Here is a 21,042-nt window from a genome sequence, read left to right as displayed (position 1 = left end):
GCTTACTTGCCCCGGCGTAACGAGTGCTCCTGATTCAGGAACCTCGTTACGCCGACTGCAGCCTAAGATCTGCGCGGCATAAGGCTCTTATGCCCGCATATCTTAGGCTGCATTCTTGCGATGGCCGCTAGGTGGCATTCCCGTTGTGCTCAGCGTATAGTATGCAAATTGCATACTAACACCAATTCACAACGTTGCACGAGCCCTGCGTACGCAATTGACGTTGTTTCCGTGCGGCGGTTTTTGCGTAAGGCTGCCCCTGCCAATGTTACGTATACCCGTCTTTCCCACGTCGCGAAATTAGAATTAGACAGTCTCCCCAACGGTATTCTATCGGGTTTAGGTCAGGGCTCTGTGAAAGCCAGTCAAGTTCCTCCACGCCAAACTCGCTCATCCATGTCATTATGAACCTTGGGGTGGATTCAAGAAGCAATTGCGCCTGTGTAACCAAGCAATTGCTTACTTGCCCCGGCGTAACGAGTGCTCCTGATTCAGGAACCTCGTTACGCCGAAAAGTTTCCCGACTGAGCATGCGCTCTACGATCGGCGTGGAAACGCGCCTAATTTAAATGATTCCCGCCCCCTACGGGATCATTTAAATTGCGCGCGCTTGCGCCGGGCATTTTGCCGGCGCGCCCGCGCAATTTACGGAGCTTCTGCTCCGTGAATCGAGGGCAGCGCAAAAAAATTGCGGGGGCGCAGGGAAAAATCGTTGCCCTGCGCCTCTGTAATAAATGCGCAAATCTACTTGAATCCATGCTGTGACTGCGCACATTTGCAAAACCTACTGATCAAGCCACACGAAACACAATTTTGAAGGTATTTTTAATTTACAATTTCAGTATCAGTATCTCTGCTTCAAAGACTTTTCATATGTTGGTATGTATTGCTGAGAATTACAGTGTATTACTGCATTTAAAAAAAAAAAACGGAGGTTCGTATGTCTAGGTCTTTCCTCTACCTCCTCGCCTAACGTTACAAATCCTTTGTTAAAATGTCACGATTGGCCGTTTCCTCCGCCACCCTGAAGTGACATGCTCTAATTAACTGCAGTCTCCATGGCTACAACCCCTCCTTCCTCCTGACTCTCCTGCAATTTTGAGTCTGTTCTTCTCTACTTGTACTAAAAGCCACCCTTTATTGGTGCCGCTGATGACTGAACATCCAACTCACAGCAAAATGCCACATCTGTTTTTATAAAACCGTGAACTTCCTTGCGTGTCTGTCTGTAGAAGACTGCGCCTAAGTGACCTTGTTATGTATTGTGGCAGGTGTCTCTTCCCTGTGCTGCTCATTATACAAAAGGAGGTTATTCTATGCTTGTTATACATGTATCCTGCACAAATATACGTTTTTTGTTTTTTTACAGCACTTTGGGTCTCAAGCTGAGGGGATTAAAGCAAACCTGTCCCTTTGGGTGTAACGTTAAGGGCAAAATCAAAGGTCGACCAGATGGAGCACCCTGTTCTTTCAAGATACTTAAAGGGGTTGTAAACCTTCCTGTTTCTTCATCTTATAGGATGCATTAAGGTTAAAAAACATCCGATAATTGCCGGCTCCCCAGCTCCCCGGTTTACTTACCTGAGCCCTCAAATGTCCCGCATCGAGAATGCGCTGGATCTCAGCACCGTCTTCTCGGCTCTTCATTGGATAGATTGATCAAAGTTCATTAGGTTCCCTTAACCACTTAAGCCCCAGAAGGATTTACCCCCTTAATGACCAGGCCATTTTTTGAGAAACGGCACTGCATTGCTTTAACTGACAATTGCGTGGTCGTGTGACGCTGTACCCAAATAAAATTGATGTCCATTTTTCCCCACAAATAGAGCTTTCTTTTGGTGGTATTTGATCACCTCCACGGTTTTTAATTTTTGCCACTATAAACAACAAATACAGAGAATTTTTAAAAAATATATATATTTTTTAACTTTTTGCTTTAATAAATATCCAAAAAAATAAATATAAAAATGTCTTCATATAAAAATCGCAATAAGTGTATATTGATTGTTTTGCGCAAAAATGAGAGCACAAAATATGGGATATATTTATGGCGTTTTTATTATAATTTTTTTTTTTTTACAAGTAATAGCGGTGATCAGTGATTAGCAGGACTGCCACATTGCGGCGGACAGATCAGACACTTTTTTGGGACCAGTGACATTATTACAGTGATCAGAGCTAAAAATAGCTACTTAGCACTGTATAAATGACATTGGTAGGGAAGGGGTTAACACTAGAGGGCGATCATGGGGTTAAGTGTTCCCTAGGGAGGTGTTTCTAACTGTGGGGGCAGTGTAGTGACTGGGGGAGGAGACAGATTGCTGTTCCTGATCACTAGGAACAGCAGATCTGTCTCCTCCCCTGACAGAACGGGGATCTGTTTGCTATAGCCAATAAAGGGACAGATGTACACCTACGGCGATTCGTGCAGCATGGGGTTAATAAAATACAATTTTCCACAAATACAACATGAGTGCAATATTACAATTTAATTTTCCAGGGCATTTTATAAATCTCAGCACTTTTTGCAGTCAGATGGTAAATCCTGAGTCATCTGGTTTTAGACTCTGATCATAAAACTTGATGACGTCTTTTTCTTTCCTTGATCCCGACCTCATCCGTTCATATATCCCAGCAATTCACATCTTAAGCTCTAATATATGATCAACAGGTAGACGAGGAGTGACACCGTGCCGATATTTTCCATCTGTTTTCTGCTGATAACATAATCCAAGGGGCTGATGGGTAATGTCCTCAAATGCTTCAAACTCTGCAGCCTAATCTACTTGCAAGGAGGAAAGGAACAGCCTGAAGCATACATTGTTATTCGATAGGAATAATTGAGCACATACACCTCTTACACAGGCACAGTAGGGGGGCTTTCACCGAGCAATCTTCCCAGTGTGATGAATGCTTCGCACATTGTAGCAATCAGGCACCTTTTTTTTCCAGGCAATGCACAGAGGTTATTGTACACTGGAAAGCTTTGTCTTGGCAGATTAATAAAATCTACATCTTGTAAGAACAGTAAAAATATCTGGAGTGGGCAATGGTCTGAAAAATAAAATCCTTCAACATCAGCATTTTATTTCAGTGTATATTGGCTTCTGCAGAGCTCCAGAAATATATACAATTATTGTACAGTCCTGCTATGTATTTATTTAAAAATCATAAGGTGTAATTGGATTTACCACTATTACAGATATCTGAAATGTCGCCATAAAAGTGGCTGTAAACCCTGGGAAAAGAAAAACTTTGGCAGATATTATCCTTGAAAAAAGTAGGGATCTTGCGCCAACTAAATGTATAAACTTAATTAACCGTGTAAGGCAACCAAGTGAATAAAATAAATAAAATTGAGAATAATGCTACATAAATAACTATGTATTAAGCTGCTCCCAAAAAAATCAGTAAACTGAAATTAAATAGTGAATAGTGAGTGGAGGGGGCACTCAAATTTTGGGCGCTGCTGTGTCTCAGCGTTACTGCAAAAGTTCTTTGGTGTGGGCCTTTTTTGAGACATGTCCATCAGATCGCATTGTTGCTATTTGCAACATATTTCTCAAGCGTATCTCGCGTGGCCAAAACATCACCCGCTTGGGCACCACATGCTTGACCAGACATATGTCGACCTGCCATGCAGTTCGTTGGCAAGCATACCTGAAAGACCCACACCAAAGAACAAAGCGGACCTCCCCTTGCCCCTCATCAGCTGGGATCTCCAACCCCACTATACCCTCAGTCCTCTCTGAAGCCTGCACTGATAGGACTGAAGGTGAAGAATTAGGTGTGTCACAACTTAGTAGTACATGCAGGCAATCTACTATCGGTAGATTGCACCAGCCAAATTTCCCTGCCCCAGCTGCTGCAGCGCCGAAAGAAGTACTCTCCCAGCCAACCACATGCCCAGCGGTTGAATGCTAGCTTAGCGAAATTGCTAGCACTTCAACTGCTGCCTTTTCAGTTGGTAGAATCTGCCCCCTTCTGTGAGTTTGTGGAATGTGCGGTACCTCAGTGGCAAGTTCCACAACGCCACTTTTTCTCACGGAAGGCGATTCCGGCTCTCTATCGCCATGTGGAAGGCAATGTCCATGCCTTGCTGGACAGGGTGGTCAGTGGTAAGGTGCATATCACCACTGATTCATGGTCCAGCAGGCATGGACAGCGACGTTACCTCTCTTTCACGGCGCATTGGGTGACTCTGCTGGCAGCTGGGAAGGACGCAGGGCAAGGTACAGTAGTTTTGGAGGTTGTTCCACCACCACGCCTCCAAAACACTACTACTGCTTGTGACACACCTCTCTCCTCCACCCCCTCATCTTCTTCTTCCTCTGTGGCCTCTTCCTGTGCTGATGTGTCCTCGGAACCAGCCGTGCTCCGTAGGCGTACGAGGGGCTACGCAGGAATGCAGGCAAAGAGATGCCATGTGGTGCTAGAGCTGGTGTGCTTGGGATACAGGAGCCACACTGGGGCAGAGGTTCTGTCAGCTCTGCAGGGGCAGGCTCAGAGGTGGTTGACGCAACGCCTGCTTAAGCCAGGAATGGTGGATAGCGACAATGGCACCAACCTCCTCTCTGCCCTGCGACAGGGACAGCTGACCCATGTGCCCTGTTTTGCTCATGTCCTGAATTTGGTGGTGCAGCGGTTCTTGGGCAGGTACCCGGGCTTACAGGATGTCCTGAAGCAGGCCAGGAAAGTCTATGTGCATTTCCGAAGGTCATATAATGCCAGTGCTTGGCTGACAGACCTCCAAAGGGAATACAACCTGCCCAAGAACCGCCTAATCTGTGACATGCCCACCAGATGGAACTCTACATTGGCCATGCTGCAGCGGCTGCACACGCAGCAGAGGGCCATCAATGAGTACCTGTGCCAATATAGCAGCAGAACTGGGTCAGGGGAGCTTGGGGTTTTTTCCCCACGCCAGTGGGCCTTGATCAGGGAGGCATGCACTGTCCTCTCACCATTTGAGGAGGTCACAAGGATGGTGAGCAGTGACAGTGCATGCATCAGTGAGACTGTCCCTCTTATTCACATGTTGGAGCACACGCTACGTGGAATAATGGACAGGGCCCTTGAGGCAGAACAGAGGGAGGAAGAGGGGGACTTCCTTACCTCTCAAGGCCCCCTTTATCCAGACAGTGGTCCTGCTTGCCCGCCTAGCACACAGGAAGAGGACGAGGAGGAGGAGGAGGAGGATTGTATTATCAGCATGGAGGTGGAGCCTAGCACTCAGCAGCAGCAGCATCAGCAGTCTTCAAGGGATCATTTACAGTCCCAAGGAACCCATGGACTTTTACGTGGCTGGGATGAGGTGGCTGTGGTTCCTGTCGTCCTCAGTGACCCAGAGGACTGTGCCCCAAATGTCTCAGCAAACCTATGCTGCATGGCCTCCCTGATCCTGCAAAGCCTGCGTAAGGATCCTCGTATTCGTGGTATCAAGGAGAGGGATCATTATTGACTGGCAACTCTCCTTGATCCACGTTACAAGAGTAAGGTTGCGGACCTTATCTTGCCATCGCAGAGGGAGCAGAAGATGAAACATCTTCGGGAGGCCTTGCAGAAAGGTCTGTGCAACGCGTTCCCAGAACCTGGGGGATTACCAAATCCTGGTCCTGGACAATGTGTTGCTGAGGCTTCGGTGAGTCAAAGAAGGAGCGGTGGAGAAGGTGGCCATCTGACCGATGCGTTCAGACAATTTTTTAGTCCGCAGCCCCAAGGTATGACCGGTTACAGCAACCATCGCCAGCGTCTGGTTTACATGGTGCGGGAGTACCTAGGGGTAAGATCAGACTTGGACACCTTCCCCACCGAAAATCCTCTGGCTTACTGGTTCTTGAGGATGGATCACTGGCCAGAGCTTGCACAGTACGCAATTGAGCTACTGGTTTGTCCTGCATCTAGCGTTCTTTCAGAACGCACATTCAGTGCTGCTGGAGGCTTTGTGACCGATCACAGGGTGCGCCTCTCCACCGACTCCGTCGATCGACTGACCTTCATAAAAATAAATCAGGCTTGGATCAACACCAGCTACCAAGCACCTGATGCTGATGTAACTGAATAATTTTTTTGAAATGTCAGATCCCTTGGAGACTGCCTATGCTGATGCTGAGTGACTGTCCTGTTATGCTGACTGAATATACTTTTCCTCCTCAATGATCTTGCTGATAGCTTGCAAGAACATTGTTGGTTCTGGGCACTGCCACCAGTGCCTAAGGCCCAATTTTCCTGCCCCAGTTTAACAGGGGCGTATATTAACAATTTTGGATGCAATACTTTGTATGTGGCTCTTTGCTGCGCTCCAATTACATTATCTGTGAGGGGTTGCAGTGTTGTGGCACCGCCACCAGTGCCTAAGGCCCAGATTCCCCCCCCTGTTTAACAGGGGCATATAATAACAATTTTTAATGCAATTCTTTGCATGTGGCTCTTTGCTGCGCTCCAATTACAGTATCTGTGAGGGGTTGCAGTGGTGTGCCTAAGGCACAATTTTTCTGCACCTGTTTAACAGGGTTGTGTAATAACAATTTTTGATGCAATACTTTGCATGAGGCGCTTTGCTGCGCTCCAATTACAGTATCTGTGAGGGGTTGCAGTGTTTTTTGCACCGCCACCAGTGCCTAAGGCCCAGTTTTTTTTTTGTGATCCGATGATGCCACCATTGATTTTTGAAATTCGGCCGACCAAATTTTAATGTTTCCGGGAATATTCGTTTCTCTCCGGGAATATTCTTTTCCTGACGCATTCATGGCAGCACACAATGGGTTGTGACTCCGCCCCCACAACCTGACAGGATTGGTTACCTATAAATTTGAAGAGGGAACACCCCGCACCATTCTCTTTTTTATCCTCACCTGACAAGACTGGACGTTACAAGAAGATTTGCCTCTTACCGCAATCGCCCCAGCAGGTTCAGGCCTCTCCTGTTGGAAGTCCCTCCTGTACAGTCTCTAATAGAGCTATATGGTGGGAACCCCGCTCTGGTGGTCTCAGGGGTCTGTTCAAGGTCTCTTCCTGGCTATCTTACAAGCTTTAAATAAGCTTAATATGGCATGGCTCCCCCTTTTTCCTTTTACTATATTCATGGCTTCCCCAGAGGCTGCTGCTGCTGCTTGGTTATTGGTCTTATTAGGCTCTTCTGTTCCTTGGCCCCTGCAATGATTTACCTGGGTTGCTGGCTTTGCTGGGCTTTGCTGTCCCTCTCACCGCCACCGCCGCATCTCCCGGCCGCTCTGCGCATGCGCGCAGCAGGCTGATGACGTCGGCGGTTCCTTTCGCCCTCACACAAGATGGCGGCGGTCGGCGCGGGACGCTACTGCGCATGCGCGGACGCGTCATTAGCGCCGCGACTACGGCGCCAATTTTAAAAACAGGGAAATCTGTTTTTTCCTTCTCTAGGCTGCTGCTCTGCCTAAAAAACTTCAGGAAAGCTATCCAGGTACCTGGGGGCTTCTCTCCTTTCAGGCCCTTCTGCTCCTTTCTCATTCCCCTAAGCTAACATCTTCCTTTCTCCTTTCAGACACCTGCTGCTGTCCCTGCATCCTTTTCATGGAGTCCACTGCCCTAGCAGACCACCACCAGCAAACAAGGTAAGGAGGCCGTCCAAGTTGGTAAGTAGTGAAGAGACAAAAGAGTGCCGGCCACTAACACTGCATTGTTTTTGCAGTCCCATCAGGCCTAGAGATGCAAGTCCACGGCAAAGAAGGAGGTCCAGCCGTGCATCCAGCAAACGCTCACGCAGAAGTCGGTCAAGATCACCCTCTCGTCATTATCGGAGGCATAGCCGATCACATCGCAGCCGCTCCCGTCGAAGCCGGTCTCACCGCAGACGGTCACCGTCAGTTCACCGCGAGCATTTTCAGACCCGTCCTGCAGCAAATGCTTGCTGGGTGTGCGGTGCTGCTGCATTGCCAGGAAAATTAGCCTGTCGCTCCTGTTTTGCCGAGGCAACCAGAGAGAAGGAAGCTGACGCCAGAATGGCCACGGATATCTTAAGAGAGTCGGTACGGGAATCATTCATGGAGACCACGGCCATGCCTACTAACCCTATTCCGGGTCCTTCATCTGCGCATGGCTCGTATGCCCAACTAGCAGAGACCCACTCTGACTTCGGGGAACGCGAGCCAACATCAGGATTTGATTTCAGCTTAGTGGAGCCCTTTGCCCGCTCTGTTAAGGAGGCTATCGGCTGGGAGGAAGCCATAGAAGAGCCCCAAAAACTTGGGAAATACTTCCCTGAATTAAGAAAAGATCCTGAGCTATTTCCATTCATTGAGGAACTGGAGGATCTCATTAAGGACGAATGGGAAAAGCCGGACAAGCGGCCCAGCCTGTCCAATAAGCTGGCAAAGCTGTACCCTCTAAAGGAGTCCAAGGTCACCTCCTTCATTAATGCTCCTATTGTGGACTCATCCCTCATGCGACTCGCTAGGCATGTCACCTTGCCGATAGAGGATGCGGTCACCTTCCGTGATGTCCTCGATCGTAAGATCGACTTGGAACTGAAAAAAGCCTACTCCTCGGCAGGGGGGGCCTGCAGGCCAGCCATCACCACAGCGGCCGTGGCTAAGGCCATTTCTGCATGGGCGGCCAATGCGGAAAAAGCCCTCCGAGAAGGGACTGACCAGAATGAAGTGCTCTCCTCCCTACAAGAAATCAGGCTAGCAGGCGACTTCATGGCAGGAGCCTCAGTGGACATTATTCGCTCCGCCGCTAGATCTATGTTGGCCTCAGTAATGGCCCGCAGGGCCTTATGGCTGAAGCCCTGGGTCGCTGACTCTGCTTCCAAGTCTAATTGGTGTAAAATACCCTATGACGGCACGAATCTGTTCGGTGCGAAACTGGACTCAGCAATTTCTAAAGTCACTGGAGGAAAGTCTGGACTTATTCCCTCCGACAGAAAGCCCAAGCCTCAGAAGGGCCCTGCCTTCAGGCGCAATCTGCCGGACAGGTACAGGGATACTAGATCCTACCGCTGGGGGCAGAACCCGGGCAAGGATTTCAGAAGGGATTGGAGGTCGACTCGTCCTTCCTTTGCGAGGGTCCAGAAATCCAAGGCCTTCACCGCCGGAGACCAGCAGAAGTCCTTTTGAAAGCTCGCCTGCCCACCCAGCTCAGGTGGGCGCCAGGCTCAGGAGTTTTGCACGAATTTGGGCAGAGCACATAAGAGACCCGTGGACACTCTCCACGATCAGATATGGCCACAAGTGGAATTTTATGTCATTCCCAGGAAGTTTCTTTCGTCCTACCAAGGTTCCTTCTTCCCCGGACAAGAGGAAACTGCTCCTGCAGTACGTCTCGGAGTTAATTCAGAAGGAGGCAGTCATAGAGGTTCCTCCGCACCTAAGGGGCAGGGGATTTTATTCCCCTCTATTCTTGGTGCGAAAGAAGTCGGGGGATCTTCGGCCCGTTCTGGACCTCAAACGGCTCAACGCAAGCATCAGAATAGAGGCCTTCAAGATGGAGAGCCTCCAGTCCATCCTTCTGGCAGTGAATCTGGGAGACTGGATGCTGTCCGTAGATTTGTCGGACGCCTATCTCCATGTGCCAATCCATCCAGCCTTCCAGAAATTTCTCCGTTTCTCCATCAACAAGTGCCACTTCCAGTTCCGATGTCTACCATTTGGCATCTCTTCGGCACCCAGAACGTTCACGAAGGTTCTCCTTCCCCTCATTGCACTCCTCAGGGAAAAGGGGCTACGGGTGCACCACTACCTAGACGACATTCTCCTATTGGCAGAAGATCGGGAGACTCTGCTCCTCCAGCGGGAGACCCTAATATCTACCCTCCAGAACTTTGGCTGGTTGATCAACTGGCGGAAGAGCAGCCTGCAACCTTCACAGGTCATGATATTCCTGGGAGCAGAGCTGGATACCAAGCGGAACAGGGTACAGCTCCCGTCAGAGAAGGTGGTACCTTTGGTACAGAAAGTACAAAACCTAATGTCGTCCAGACGTCCGTCGGCCAGAACCTGCCTGAGCATGCTGGGCTCCATGGCATCAACCATACCCATGGTGCAGTGGTCCCAGTGGCACATGAGAACGTTGCAGAACGCATTCCTCAGACAGTGGAACGGGACCTCAATGTCCCAGTCCATCCGTATTCCCGACTGGGTGAAGCACTCACTTTGGTGGTGGACTTACCACCCCAAATTCAGAAGATTCAGGCCTATAGTCCCTCCAAGTCCGGAAATAGTGACTACGGACGCCAGTCAGAGAGGTTGGGGGGCTCATTATCAGGACCATGCGGTCCAGGGTCGTTGGCACTTTCCAGCCCAGGGTGTAGTCTCCAACGTATTGGAGCTACGAGCAGCCTTCCAAGCCCTCTTGGCCTTCGCACCTCTACTACGAGGGAAGAGTGTCCTTCTCCGGATAGACAACAAGGTCGCGGTGGCCTATATTCGAAGACAGGGGGGTACCCGGAGTCGCACGCTGTCGGAAGAAGTTCGTCCCATAGTGGAGTGGGCTCAGGTACACCTTCTGGACCTGAATGCAGTATATGTCCCGGCAGCGCAGAATGTGCTAGCCGACTATCTGAGCCGGGAATCGCTCTCGAACAACGAGTGGTCTCTGAACCACCGGGCATTCTCCCTCCTAACGAAGGCATGGGGCATCCCAGAGGTCGACTTGGCAGCAACACCAGCGAATGCCAAATGCCCGAGGTTCCTCTCCAGAGCTCCCTTTCGGTCAGCCGAGGGGACGGACTGCCTAGTACACCCGTGGGACTTCAACCTGGGGTACATCTTTCCCCCAACTCCTCTAATAGCGAGGTTCCTAGCCAGGCTCCGGAGATCCTCAGTCACAGTAATCATGGTGGTGCCATTCTGGCCGAGGAGGCCGTGGTTCACGACCCTCTTGCAGCTCAACACCCGGCCTCCAATCCACCTGCCGTTCTCAGCAGATCTCCTATATCAAGGCCAGTTCCTCCATCCGGCCCCGGACAGACTGCACCTAACAGCATGGAGGTTGAGAGGATTAGGCTGAGAGAACAAGGTTGCTCCCAAGAAGTGATAACGACACTGATGCAAGCCAGGAAAAATTCCACAAATACCACCTACACTAGGGTTTGGGAAAGATTCTTCCTGATGGCACAATTAAAAGGCTGGGATCCTGTCTCTCCAGCTCCATCCCAAATTCTGGAGTTCCTGCAGTCGGGCGTTGATAAGGGACTTAATTCAAGTACCCTCAAGGTACAGATATCCGCCCTGTCCGCCAAAACAGGCACTAGATGGGCTATTCACCCTCTGGTTATTCAATTCATGAGAGCTTGTCTGAAGATCAGACCCCCCAGAAGACCATCCTTTCCTACATGGGACCTTTCGGTGGTTCTAGAAGCTCTCTCCTTACCACCCTTTTTTCCGTTTGACTCCATTTCCCTGTGGGACTTGACTCTGAAATTATCCTTCCTCATCGCTATTTCTTCAGCCAGAAGGGTGTCAGAGATCCAAGCTCTGATGGCCAAGGAGCCCTACTTAGTCTTCCTATCCGACAGAGTGGTACTAAGGCCTTCAGATCGTTTCCTACCAAAGGTTGCTTCGGCCTTCCACTACAACCAGGATATCGTCCTTCCACACCTTACGGACGAGAACGGCGAACCCCACGCCTTGGACATTAAGACTACTATATCCAGCTACCTTTCGGCTACCACTCACCTTCGAAAGACAGAGGCTCTCCTGATCATTCCACACGGAGCCAGACGCGGCCAAGCAGCTACTTCTCGTACCATCGCCTCCTGGCTAGTCAAAACTATCGAGAAAGCCTACTCCGTTCAACAACTTACAGTTCCGGAGGGCATCAGAGCGCACTCGACCAGGGCAGTGGCAACATCCTGGGCAGCATATTGTGGTGTCTCATCAGAATCCGTCTGCAGGGCAGCAACCTGGTCTTCCAGGCATACGTTTATATCCCACTATAGAGTGGACGCTGCTCTTTTGTCTACAGCCGACTTTGGTAGATCCATCATCAGGGCCAATTCTTCCGCTCACTAGGAAATAAATACTATTGCATTAAACCCTCCCGACTGGCGAGTTATTTCCCATTGTGTGCTGCCATGAATGCGTCAGGAAAACGGAAAATTGTATACTCACCTTTCCGTAATTTTCCTTTCCTGACGCATCTTCATGGCAGCACACAGATCCCACCCTGCTGTTTAATGATGATATATACAGAGAATGGTGCGGGGTGTTCCCTCTTCAAATTTATAGGTAACCAATCCTGTCAGGTTGTGGGGGCGGAGTCACAACCCATTGTGTGCTGCCATGAAGATGTGTCAGGAAAGGAAAATTACGGAAAGGTGAGTATACAATTTTCCGTTTTCTTGCACATGCACATTTTTTTTCTATTACATTTCTCGCACGATTCTCCACTCATAGTTCAGAAAATCGTTCGGATTGTCGGATTTCTCAAATTTGTTTGCCGCACGAAAATCTGCTGTTGCTGCAGCCCACTAACGGTGCGAAATTCGTACGAAAATTCTTTGATACGATTTTCGAAAATCTGCAGGGAATCAAATATTTTTTTTCTCCACTGTATATCTATGTATAAATTGAAAACAGGCTGACTGTGGAGGTAGAGCCTTCCTTCCTAAAGAGAGCCTATCACCAACTTAAAAATCCAGGTAAAAGCCCAGAAAAATCATGTAGTTCAAATATCTACTTATAGGCCCGGGTTCACAAAGCACTTACGCCAGCGTAAATCACTTTACGCCGACATAGTGCAAATGTGCGCCCAGCGTATGTGTGCGCCAGACCCACAAACCAACATATGCCTAAAAACAGGCCATCCTACGCCAACGTATCTTGCACACGCCGGCGTAGCGTGGGTGCAAATATGGGCTGGACGCATGTTGCTTCTCCCATTGATTAGGCATTCAAATATGCAAATGAAGGAAATACGGCGATTCACGAACGTACGTACGTGCGACCGACGCAGGCTATGCGCTGTGTGCGTTAGTTGTACGTCCGGCGTAAAGTTATTCCCTATAAAGGAGGTGTAACTCAGCAACAGACGTGCACAGGTCAGCTGGAGAGCAGCTGCAGCAGCACCGTTACGGACGAGCTGAGCAACCACACTTGCAGGACAACACATCTGTATGCCAACATGCCAGGGGCAGCCATGGTCATAGTTCGTATGCTTTCTCGTTGAGAAAACTGCCAGGAATCCCGATGAGAAAAATAGAGAACCTGCTCTCTATTTTCTCGTCGGGATTCTGGGCAGAGTGTTTCCTGCCGAGAAAACCGTTCATCAGTATGCTTACCTGTCCCCAGGTAAACCCGCGCATGCTCAATGAGACTTCGACGCATGTGCGGTAGCATACAAGGGTAGTGTAGGGTGTAGCAAGATGGCGGCGACGGCATCGAATGTGACGAGCGCCGGCTCGTCGTAGTTGAAAGACGACATTGTGTCCTTGCCATTCAAAAGAACGGCAGTTCTTTTGAATGGCCGTCTGTATGCTCGGCAAGCTTGCCAGGAATCCCGTCAGAAAAAACAACGTTTTTTTCCTGACGGGATTCCCGGCCGTGTGTACAGGGCTTGAGATTATTACTAGTGATTTTTCCTTGGAAGGAAAAAAAACGATGTTAGTCATAGGACTTTGCCAGATATAAATTAGGAGTACAGTTTAGTCCTTGGGAAGGATGTGCTGAAACTGGAGAGAGTCCAGAGAAGGGCAACAAAGCTAATCAAGGGACTGGAGGATCTCAGCTACAGGGAAAGACTGCAAGCATTGAACTTATTCTCTCTGGAGAAGAGACGCTTGAGAGGGGATATGATTTCAATGTACAAATATCTTACTGGTGACCCCACAATAGGGATAAAACTTTTTTGCGAAAGGGAATTTAAAGCGGAGGTCCATCCGTTTTTTTTTTTAAAGCCAGCAGCTACAAATACGGCAGCTGCTGACTTTTAAAAAATGGGCACTTATCTGCCCAGTGCGCCCGCAATTTCAGCAGACAAGGCAGAGCAATCGCTCGGTCCTCGGCTGCTTCCGCCGCCATCCTGTGAAAACGAACCGTTGGATTTTTTCATCAGATATCCGATGAAGCTGACTTTCATCAGTCTTGCCTACACACCATCGGTTAAAAATCCAATTGTGTCCAACGCGTGACGTAAAACACCACGACGTGCAGAGAAAAATGAAGTTCAATGCTTCTGAGCATGCGTGGACTTTTGACCGATGGATTTCCCCACAGACGATCGTTTTTTTCTATCGGTTTTTTAAACCATACAAAAAATTTATAACAGGTTCTATTTTTTTTCACCGATGGGGAAAAAAACTGATGGGGCCCACACACGATCGGTTCGTCCGATGAAAACGGTCCATCGGTCCGTTTTCATCAGACGATCCGATCGTGTGTACAGGGCATAAGAGTGGTAAGGATGTAGAATTCTCTTCCACAGGCGGAAGCTTCAGCAGAGAGCATAGATAATTAAAAAAAAAAAAAAACGATTAGATAAGCACCTGACCGATCACAACATTCAGGGATATACAATGTAATACTGACATATAATCCCACACATAAGATGGACTTGTGTCTTTTTTCAACCTCACCTACTATGTAACTATGTAAGGAAAATTAGTCTTGATTTAGATTTTTTTTTTTTTTTTTCAGACAAAATTCCAATTTTTTGTCTTTAAACTGGCAATGTAATATCATTATTTGGCATTGGAGGGCAGCAGTGTATCAGTTATAATAACCACAAACTGGAATGTTAGATTTTCACATTCTTTAAATTAGAATACATCTGAAATACCAGAAGATTGAAGTTTTGTATTGTAAAGAGATAGATAGATAGATAGATAGATAGATAGATAGATAGATAGATAGATAGATAGATAGATAGATAGTACCTATGGCCCGGATTCTTGAAACACTTACGCCGACGTATCTCTATATACGCCGCGTAAGTGCACATGCGCCGTCGTATCTATGCGCCTGATTCCTAATGCAAGATACGCCTGAAATGTGGCTTCATCCGACCGATGTAAGTTTCCTATGCCGTCGGAGCCTGGGCGCATATTTACGCTGGCCGCAAGGGGCACTTCCATTGATTTACGCGTCGAATATGCAAATGACTGAGATACGCCGATTCACGAACGTACTTGCGCCCATCGCAGTAGTATACGCCGTTTACGTAAGGCGTACGTCCGGCGTAAAGTTATTCCACCTATAGGAGGTGCATCCCATGCAAAGGTATGGACGACGGAACAGCCGTCGTATTTTACGTAGGACTATGTGAATAGGGCTGGGCATAGGTTACGTTCAGTGATTCGACGTATCTTAGGCGTTCGATCCGACGTGATTCTGAGCATGCGCACTGGGAAGCGTCCACGGGACGGCGCATGCGCCGTTCGTTCGGCCCTTCATTTGCATGGGGTCACGGTTAATTTAAATGTATCACGCCCACTACCTTCCTACTTTGAATTAGCGCAACGTAGGGAGCGAGTGCTTTGTGAATACTCTGCTTGCCTCTCTGGAAAACGTCGGTGTAACGCATATGAGATGCGCTACGCCGGCACAAAGATGCGCCAATCTACCTGAATCTGGCCCTATGATTCTTAATACCACCGGACAAATACAACTTATCACCCGTGTAGATAATAATAATAATGGGGTAGATTCAGGTAGCAATTATGCCTGCGTATCCATAGATACGCAGCGTAATTGCTAAGTAGCGCCGGCGTATCGACTTTCTGTATTCAGAAAGCTCGATACACCGACTGTAGCCTAAGATATGACTGGCATAAGGCTCTTATGCCGTCGTATTTTGGGCTGCATTCTGACGCTGGCGGCTAGATGTGTTCCCGTAGTGGTCAGCGTAGAGTATGCAAATTGCATACTCACGCCGATTCACAAACGTACGCGCGCCCGGCGTTCGAGTTTTACGTTGTTTGCGTACGGCGCTTCCGTCGTAAGGCTGCTCCTGCTATTAGGAGGCGCAGCCAATGCTAAGTATGGACGTTGTTCCCGCGTCGTGTTTTTCGAAATTTGTGTCGTTTGCGTAAGTGGATCGTGAATGGCGCTGGACGCCATTTACGTTCCCGTCAAAGCAAATGACGTCCTTGCGACGTCATTTACCCCAATGCACGTCGGGAAAGTTTTCCGACGGAGCATGCGCACTACGTTCGGCGCGGGAACGCGCCTAATTTAAATGATCCACACCCCCTACGGGATCATTTAAATTACGCGCGCTTACGCCGGCCACTTTTACGAAACACCGCCGCAAATTACGGAGCAACTGCTTCGTGAATGAAGCGTAGCTCAAGTAATTTACGGATGCGTAGCGTAAAAACGGTACGCTGCGCCGCCGTAGTAGTGCGCTCCCCTACTTGAATCTACCCCAATGACTTCTCCAAAGCATTGCTTACACTACTTGATGTACTTGACCTACTATCAGAATACAAACTTTTCTATACTGGTTTAATTCAAGTCTAATGCCGCGTACACACTGTCGTTTTTCGGCATGAAAAAAAAACGACGTTTTTAAAAACGTCATTTAAAATGATCGTGTGTGGGCTTCACATCGTTTTTCGGCTTCTGAAAAATGACAAAAAAATAAATTCGAACATGCTGCATTTTTTAACGTAGTTTTTTAAAATGTCGTTTTTCGGGTTGTAAAAAATGATCGTGTGTGGGCTAAAACGATGTTTTAAACCCGCGCATGCCCAGAAGCGAGTTATGAGACGGGAGCGCTCGTTCTGGTAAAACTACCATTCATAATGGAGTAAGCACATTCATCACGCTGTAACAGACAAAAAAGCGCGAATCGCCTTTTACTAACAAGGAATCCGCTAAAAGCAGCCCAAAGGCGAATAGAACTTCCCCTTCAGAGTGCCGTCGTACGTGTTGTACATCACCGCGCTTTGTTCATCATTTTTCTAAAACGATGGTGTGTGGGCAACATCGTTTTTAATGATGAAGTTGAAAAAAATTTGTTTTTTTTCATGCCGAAAAACTACCGTGTGTACGCGGCATTACTGGTATTTCTCCTTAAAGCAGTTTTTGACTAAATTTTTTTACTTTGCCCTATATTAAAGCTTATAATAAGTCTTGTAGTTACCTTCAGAACCATCTAAACCTGAAAATTGAGTTGTCAGCTCCGGCCGATGATGTCACAGTACATTGTGCATTTAGTACACTGCTTGTGCCATGATTGCAGACAATGCCATGCCGTGATGAACTGGCCAGAGACTGCTAACCCAGAAGGAAGACCAGGCATGGACAGTGTTGTTCATCTTCCTTTTAAAAAGTAACTAGTTACAATTCGAGATTTTCCTAGCTTGTGACGGAAAATATTGATTATATGAAGACAGGAGGCGAGTATCTTATGCATTAATCCTTCTTTATTAATGCTCACAGCAGAAGTGTAAAACATCTAACGTATGTAATAAAAGAAAAAACTGGTAGAACCACACCTCCCAGCAGTCCCATGGCCTAAACCACTCCCATACTAGTCTCTATAAATGGACTGCTCTCATCTAGGATCTTCCTCTTTCTTTGTGTGAATGCGAGGTGTCGTTTCTAGCCTCTGATTATCGACTCTTCGACCAGTCGGCCCCTTATCCGTAACCGAAGACTTCCAAAGAAGTGTAGGCTGTAGGTTCCGACTGTGTTGGGCCACGATGTCGCGTCGACTTGCTGATTGAACCGAACAGGGGAACATCACCCTAACCATAGTTTTAAACGAAAATTCCAGGTAAAAGATATGTCAATAACCTGAAACAAAACACAAAACGTGAAAGGTTGGGAAGGGAGGGAAGATACTCGCCTCCTGTCTTCATATAATCAATATTTTCCGTCACAAGCTAGGAAAATCTCGAATTATACATCAGACAGGAGGCTCATATCTTATGCAAGTTCAAAGCTAACACAGCATAAATATATGTATATTCCAAAATGAAAAACAAGACAGTACATAACAATCAGCATCATAAAACAGACATGGCAACATGATCTTCTGGTCTGAAATAAAAAAGACGGAAGACTGATTCAGAGGACCAATCGGCCGCCATTAGCAGATCAGAGAGAGAGCCTCCGGTCGCCATCACCTTGGTAGCCATGGCCCCTCTGGAGGAGTGTGCTCCAAACAGGGTGATGTCTATACCAGCCAGAGCCATGGTGGATCTAACCCAACGTGCCAGGGTGGCAGTTGTGACTGGGTGATGGGGTCTGACGTAAGAAACTAATAATTGAGAGGAGTTTGGACTACGTAGGTCCGCAGTGTGCGCTTCGTATGCCTGTAGACATTTGACCACACAGAGTCGTGGGTGTGAAGGGAAGAAGGGATAGAAGACCGAGTGCAGACCGGTCTTTGTCCTGCGGACTATCGTGAACTTGACACCCTGGGGTGAAAATTGGCGTCTTGAAATGTCCAAGGCTCTAACGTCGGAAACGCGTTTTATAGAAACCAGGCAAAGCAGGATAGTGAGCTTGAGGGACAGCATTTTAAGAGACAGCGAATCGTTGTCTCCCCAGCCCGAGAGCATGGTAAGGACCCTAGAAACGTCCCAGGTGGACTGATACTTAGGCCGCGGGGGTCGTTTGAACCTGATACCCCGCAGAAGTTTGCAAATCAGGGGGTGTTTGCCTACAGGCATGGAATCCACTGGGTAGTGGTAGGCCGATATGGCTGACCTGTAGACATTGATGGAACTATAAGCCTTGCCAGAGGAGAAAGAGTCTGCCAAGTAGTCTGCAATGACGTTTACAGGGGCACGCAAGGGATCAACTTGCCGTTGGTCGCACCAACGTACCCAGAATTGCCAGGCTGATCGGTATGCCGACCGAGTCCCGGGGGCCCAGGCCATGGCGAGGAGGTCTCTAGCCGAGCTTGAAAGGCCGTCACCCGGGTCCGGCACCCGGATACCAGCCACGCCAGGAGCGTCAGAGTGCCTTCCTCCACCAGGGGATGAATGCCCTTGGTTGGGTGAGACAGGATACGAGGGAATCGGGGAAGGAGTCTGGGATGGTCGATGATCGAGTCCAACAGCAGGGGAAACCAAGGTTGAGCTGGCCACCACGGTGTGATCAGAACCACCGTAGCTCCCTGATTGGTAATTTGTAGAAGGACCCTGGGGATCATTGAGAATGGGGGAAACGCATAGTGCGTACCTCCTGTCCAAGAGTGGCGGAAAGCGTCCACAGCCGAGGACCCTGGGTCCGGTCTCCAGCTGAAGAAGTGGGGCAGTTGGTGGTTGAGGCGAGAGGCGAAAAGGTCTATGCCCAAGGGGCCCCAAAGTAATTCTATTTGGGTGAAAACCGAACGGTCTAAACCCCAGTCGCTGGAATCTACCAGATATCGAGAGTTCCAGTCTGCTACTGTATTGGAGACCCCCGGAATGTACTCCGCTATAAGAGAGATGTCTCGAGACAGACAGAAGTGCCAAATCTCTGCAGAGATGTCCGCTAGAATCTTGGATCTGGTACCTCCCAGGCGGTTGATGTATTGAACCGCCGCAATATTGTCCATGCGCAATAATACGCAACAATTGGTCCGTGTTGCCAAGAAACTCTGAATGGCGAAGAGAGCCGCTGAGAGTTCCAAAGCGTTGATATGCAACAGGGATTCCTCCCTGGACCAGATCCCCCCCGTGGACCTCATCCCCAAGCGGGCGCCCCAGCCCCGTCGGCTCGCGTCCGATTCTATGACTACGTCTGGTCGTGCGTTGAAAATCGTCCGGCCGTTCCAGTCGGTGGCGTGACGGAGCCACCAGCGCAGTTCGGCCCGAGCTTCTGGGGATAGGGACACTTCGTCTGCGTAGCGAAGGCCCTGGCGCAGGTGTAGGATTTTTAACCTCTGAAGGGCTCGGTAATGTAAGGGAGCCGGAAAGATGGCTTGAATGGACGCAGCCAATAGGCCCACTATGCGTGCCAGGATGCGTAGGGATAGGAAACCTTTGCGCAAAACCGCCCTGATCTCTTTTCGGATTAGGGCCAGCTTTGCGCTGGGCAGTCGAAGGATAGCGAGGTGGGTGTCTATCGAGAAACCCAGAAATTCCATCTCCTGAGCCGGGACGAGAACCGATTTCTCTCGGTTGATAATAAAGCCCAGGGTTTGTAACAGGTCGATGGTCCAATTCATATGGCGATAGGCCATATTCTTGGAGTGAGTTAGTATGAGGAGGTCGTCTAGATAGATGATCAGACGCACTCCCCTGCTCCTCAACGCTGCCACGACCGGTTTCAGCAGCTTGGTGAAACACCATGGGGCTGAGGACAGGCCGAACGGTAGGCACGTAAATTGCCAGATGCGACCCCACCATCTGAAACGGAGGAGATGTTGGGAGTCCGGGTGCATGGGAACTGTGAGGTAGGCGTCCTTTAGGTCCACCTTCACTAACCAGTCCCCGGGGGTGAGTAGGTCTCGGAGGCAGTGAATGCCTTCCATTTTGAAATGTCGATAGGCGACATGTTGGTTCAAGTCCCAGAGGTTTATGACCGGGCGATAACCCCCCCCCTTCTTCTTGACTAGGAAGAGGTTGCTGAAGAAACCCGGTGATGGGGTGGTGACTTCGGTGACTGCATGTTTGGCTATCAATTCCCGAAGTTCGGTGTCTATGAGGGTCACATTTTCTTCTGAAAAATGGATAGGGGGTGGCAATATCCCCAGAGTCGGTGGGGACACAAGGTCTATTTGGAAACCTGTTACTGTATTCAGAACCCAGGAGTCTGCCGTAATCGCAGACCAGGCGAGCGTAAAAAACATTAGGCGACCTCCCACCGGTATGAGGGGGGAGGGAATGGGTGTGGTACTCACCGGAATACGGGCGTGAACGAGGGTATCCTCTCTGGCCGCGTCCCCTCCAGGGTCTCCCACGGGGAGGGAAGAATGGTGCCGGTTGCGCGGTGGTGGTATAGTGGGTGGGAGCCTGAGTATAGTGCGTTTGAGCGGAAGACCTCTGGAAGGGTCTGCCCGAGTTGTATCGGCCGGCAGAGCGGCCCCTGTATCTGCCGGCCCGAGGAAAAACTCTGGCATTGTTGGGTTTTTTCAGGGACGTTTGTGCCTTATCCAGGCTGTTGAACATACCGACAAATTTATTAATGT

At 48.9% G+C, this 21,042-nt stretch overlaps 1 protein-coding gene across 1 annotated transcript; it reads right to left on the bottom strand.

Annotated features, from left to right (window-relative positions):
• Positions 1–18,697: 18,697 nt before the first annotated feature.
• On the bottom strand, positions 18,698–20,704 carry LOC120940016. The gene has a single exon (XM_040352537.1). It carries the CDS (start codon positions 20,701–20,703, stop codon positions 18,703–18,705), a length of 2,001 nt encoding a protein of 666 aa, XP_040208471.1. The 5' UTR covers position 20,704; the 3' UTR covers positions 18,698–18,702.
• Positions 20,705–21,042: the final 338 nt, after the last annotated feature.

This window comes from Rana temporaria, chromosome 5 (genome assembly GCF_905171775.1).
Source record: "Rana temporaria chromosome 5, aRanTem1.1, whole genome shotgun sequence".
In the NCBI taxonomy this organism is placed as follows: domain Eukaryota; kingdom Metazoa; phylum Chordata; class Amphibia; order Anura; family Ranidae; genus Rana; species Rana temporaria.
This window is presented reverse-complemented; position numbering and strand designations above follow the sequence as displayed.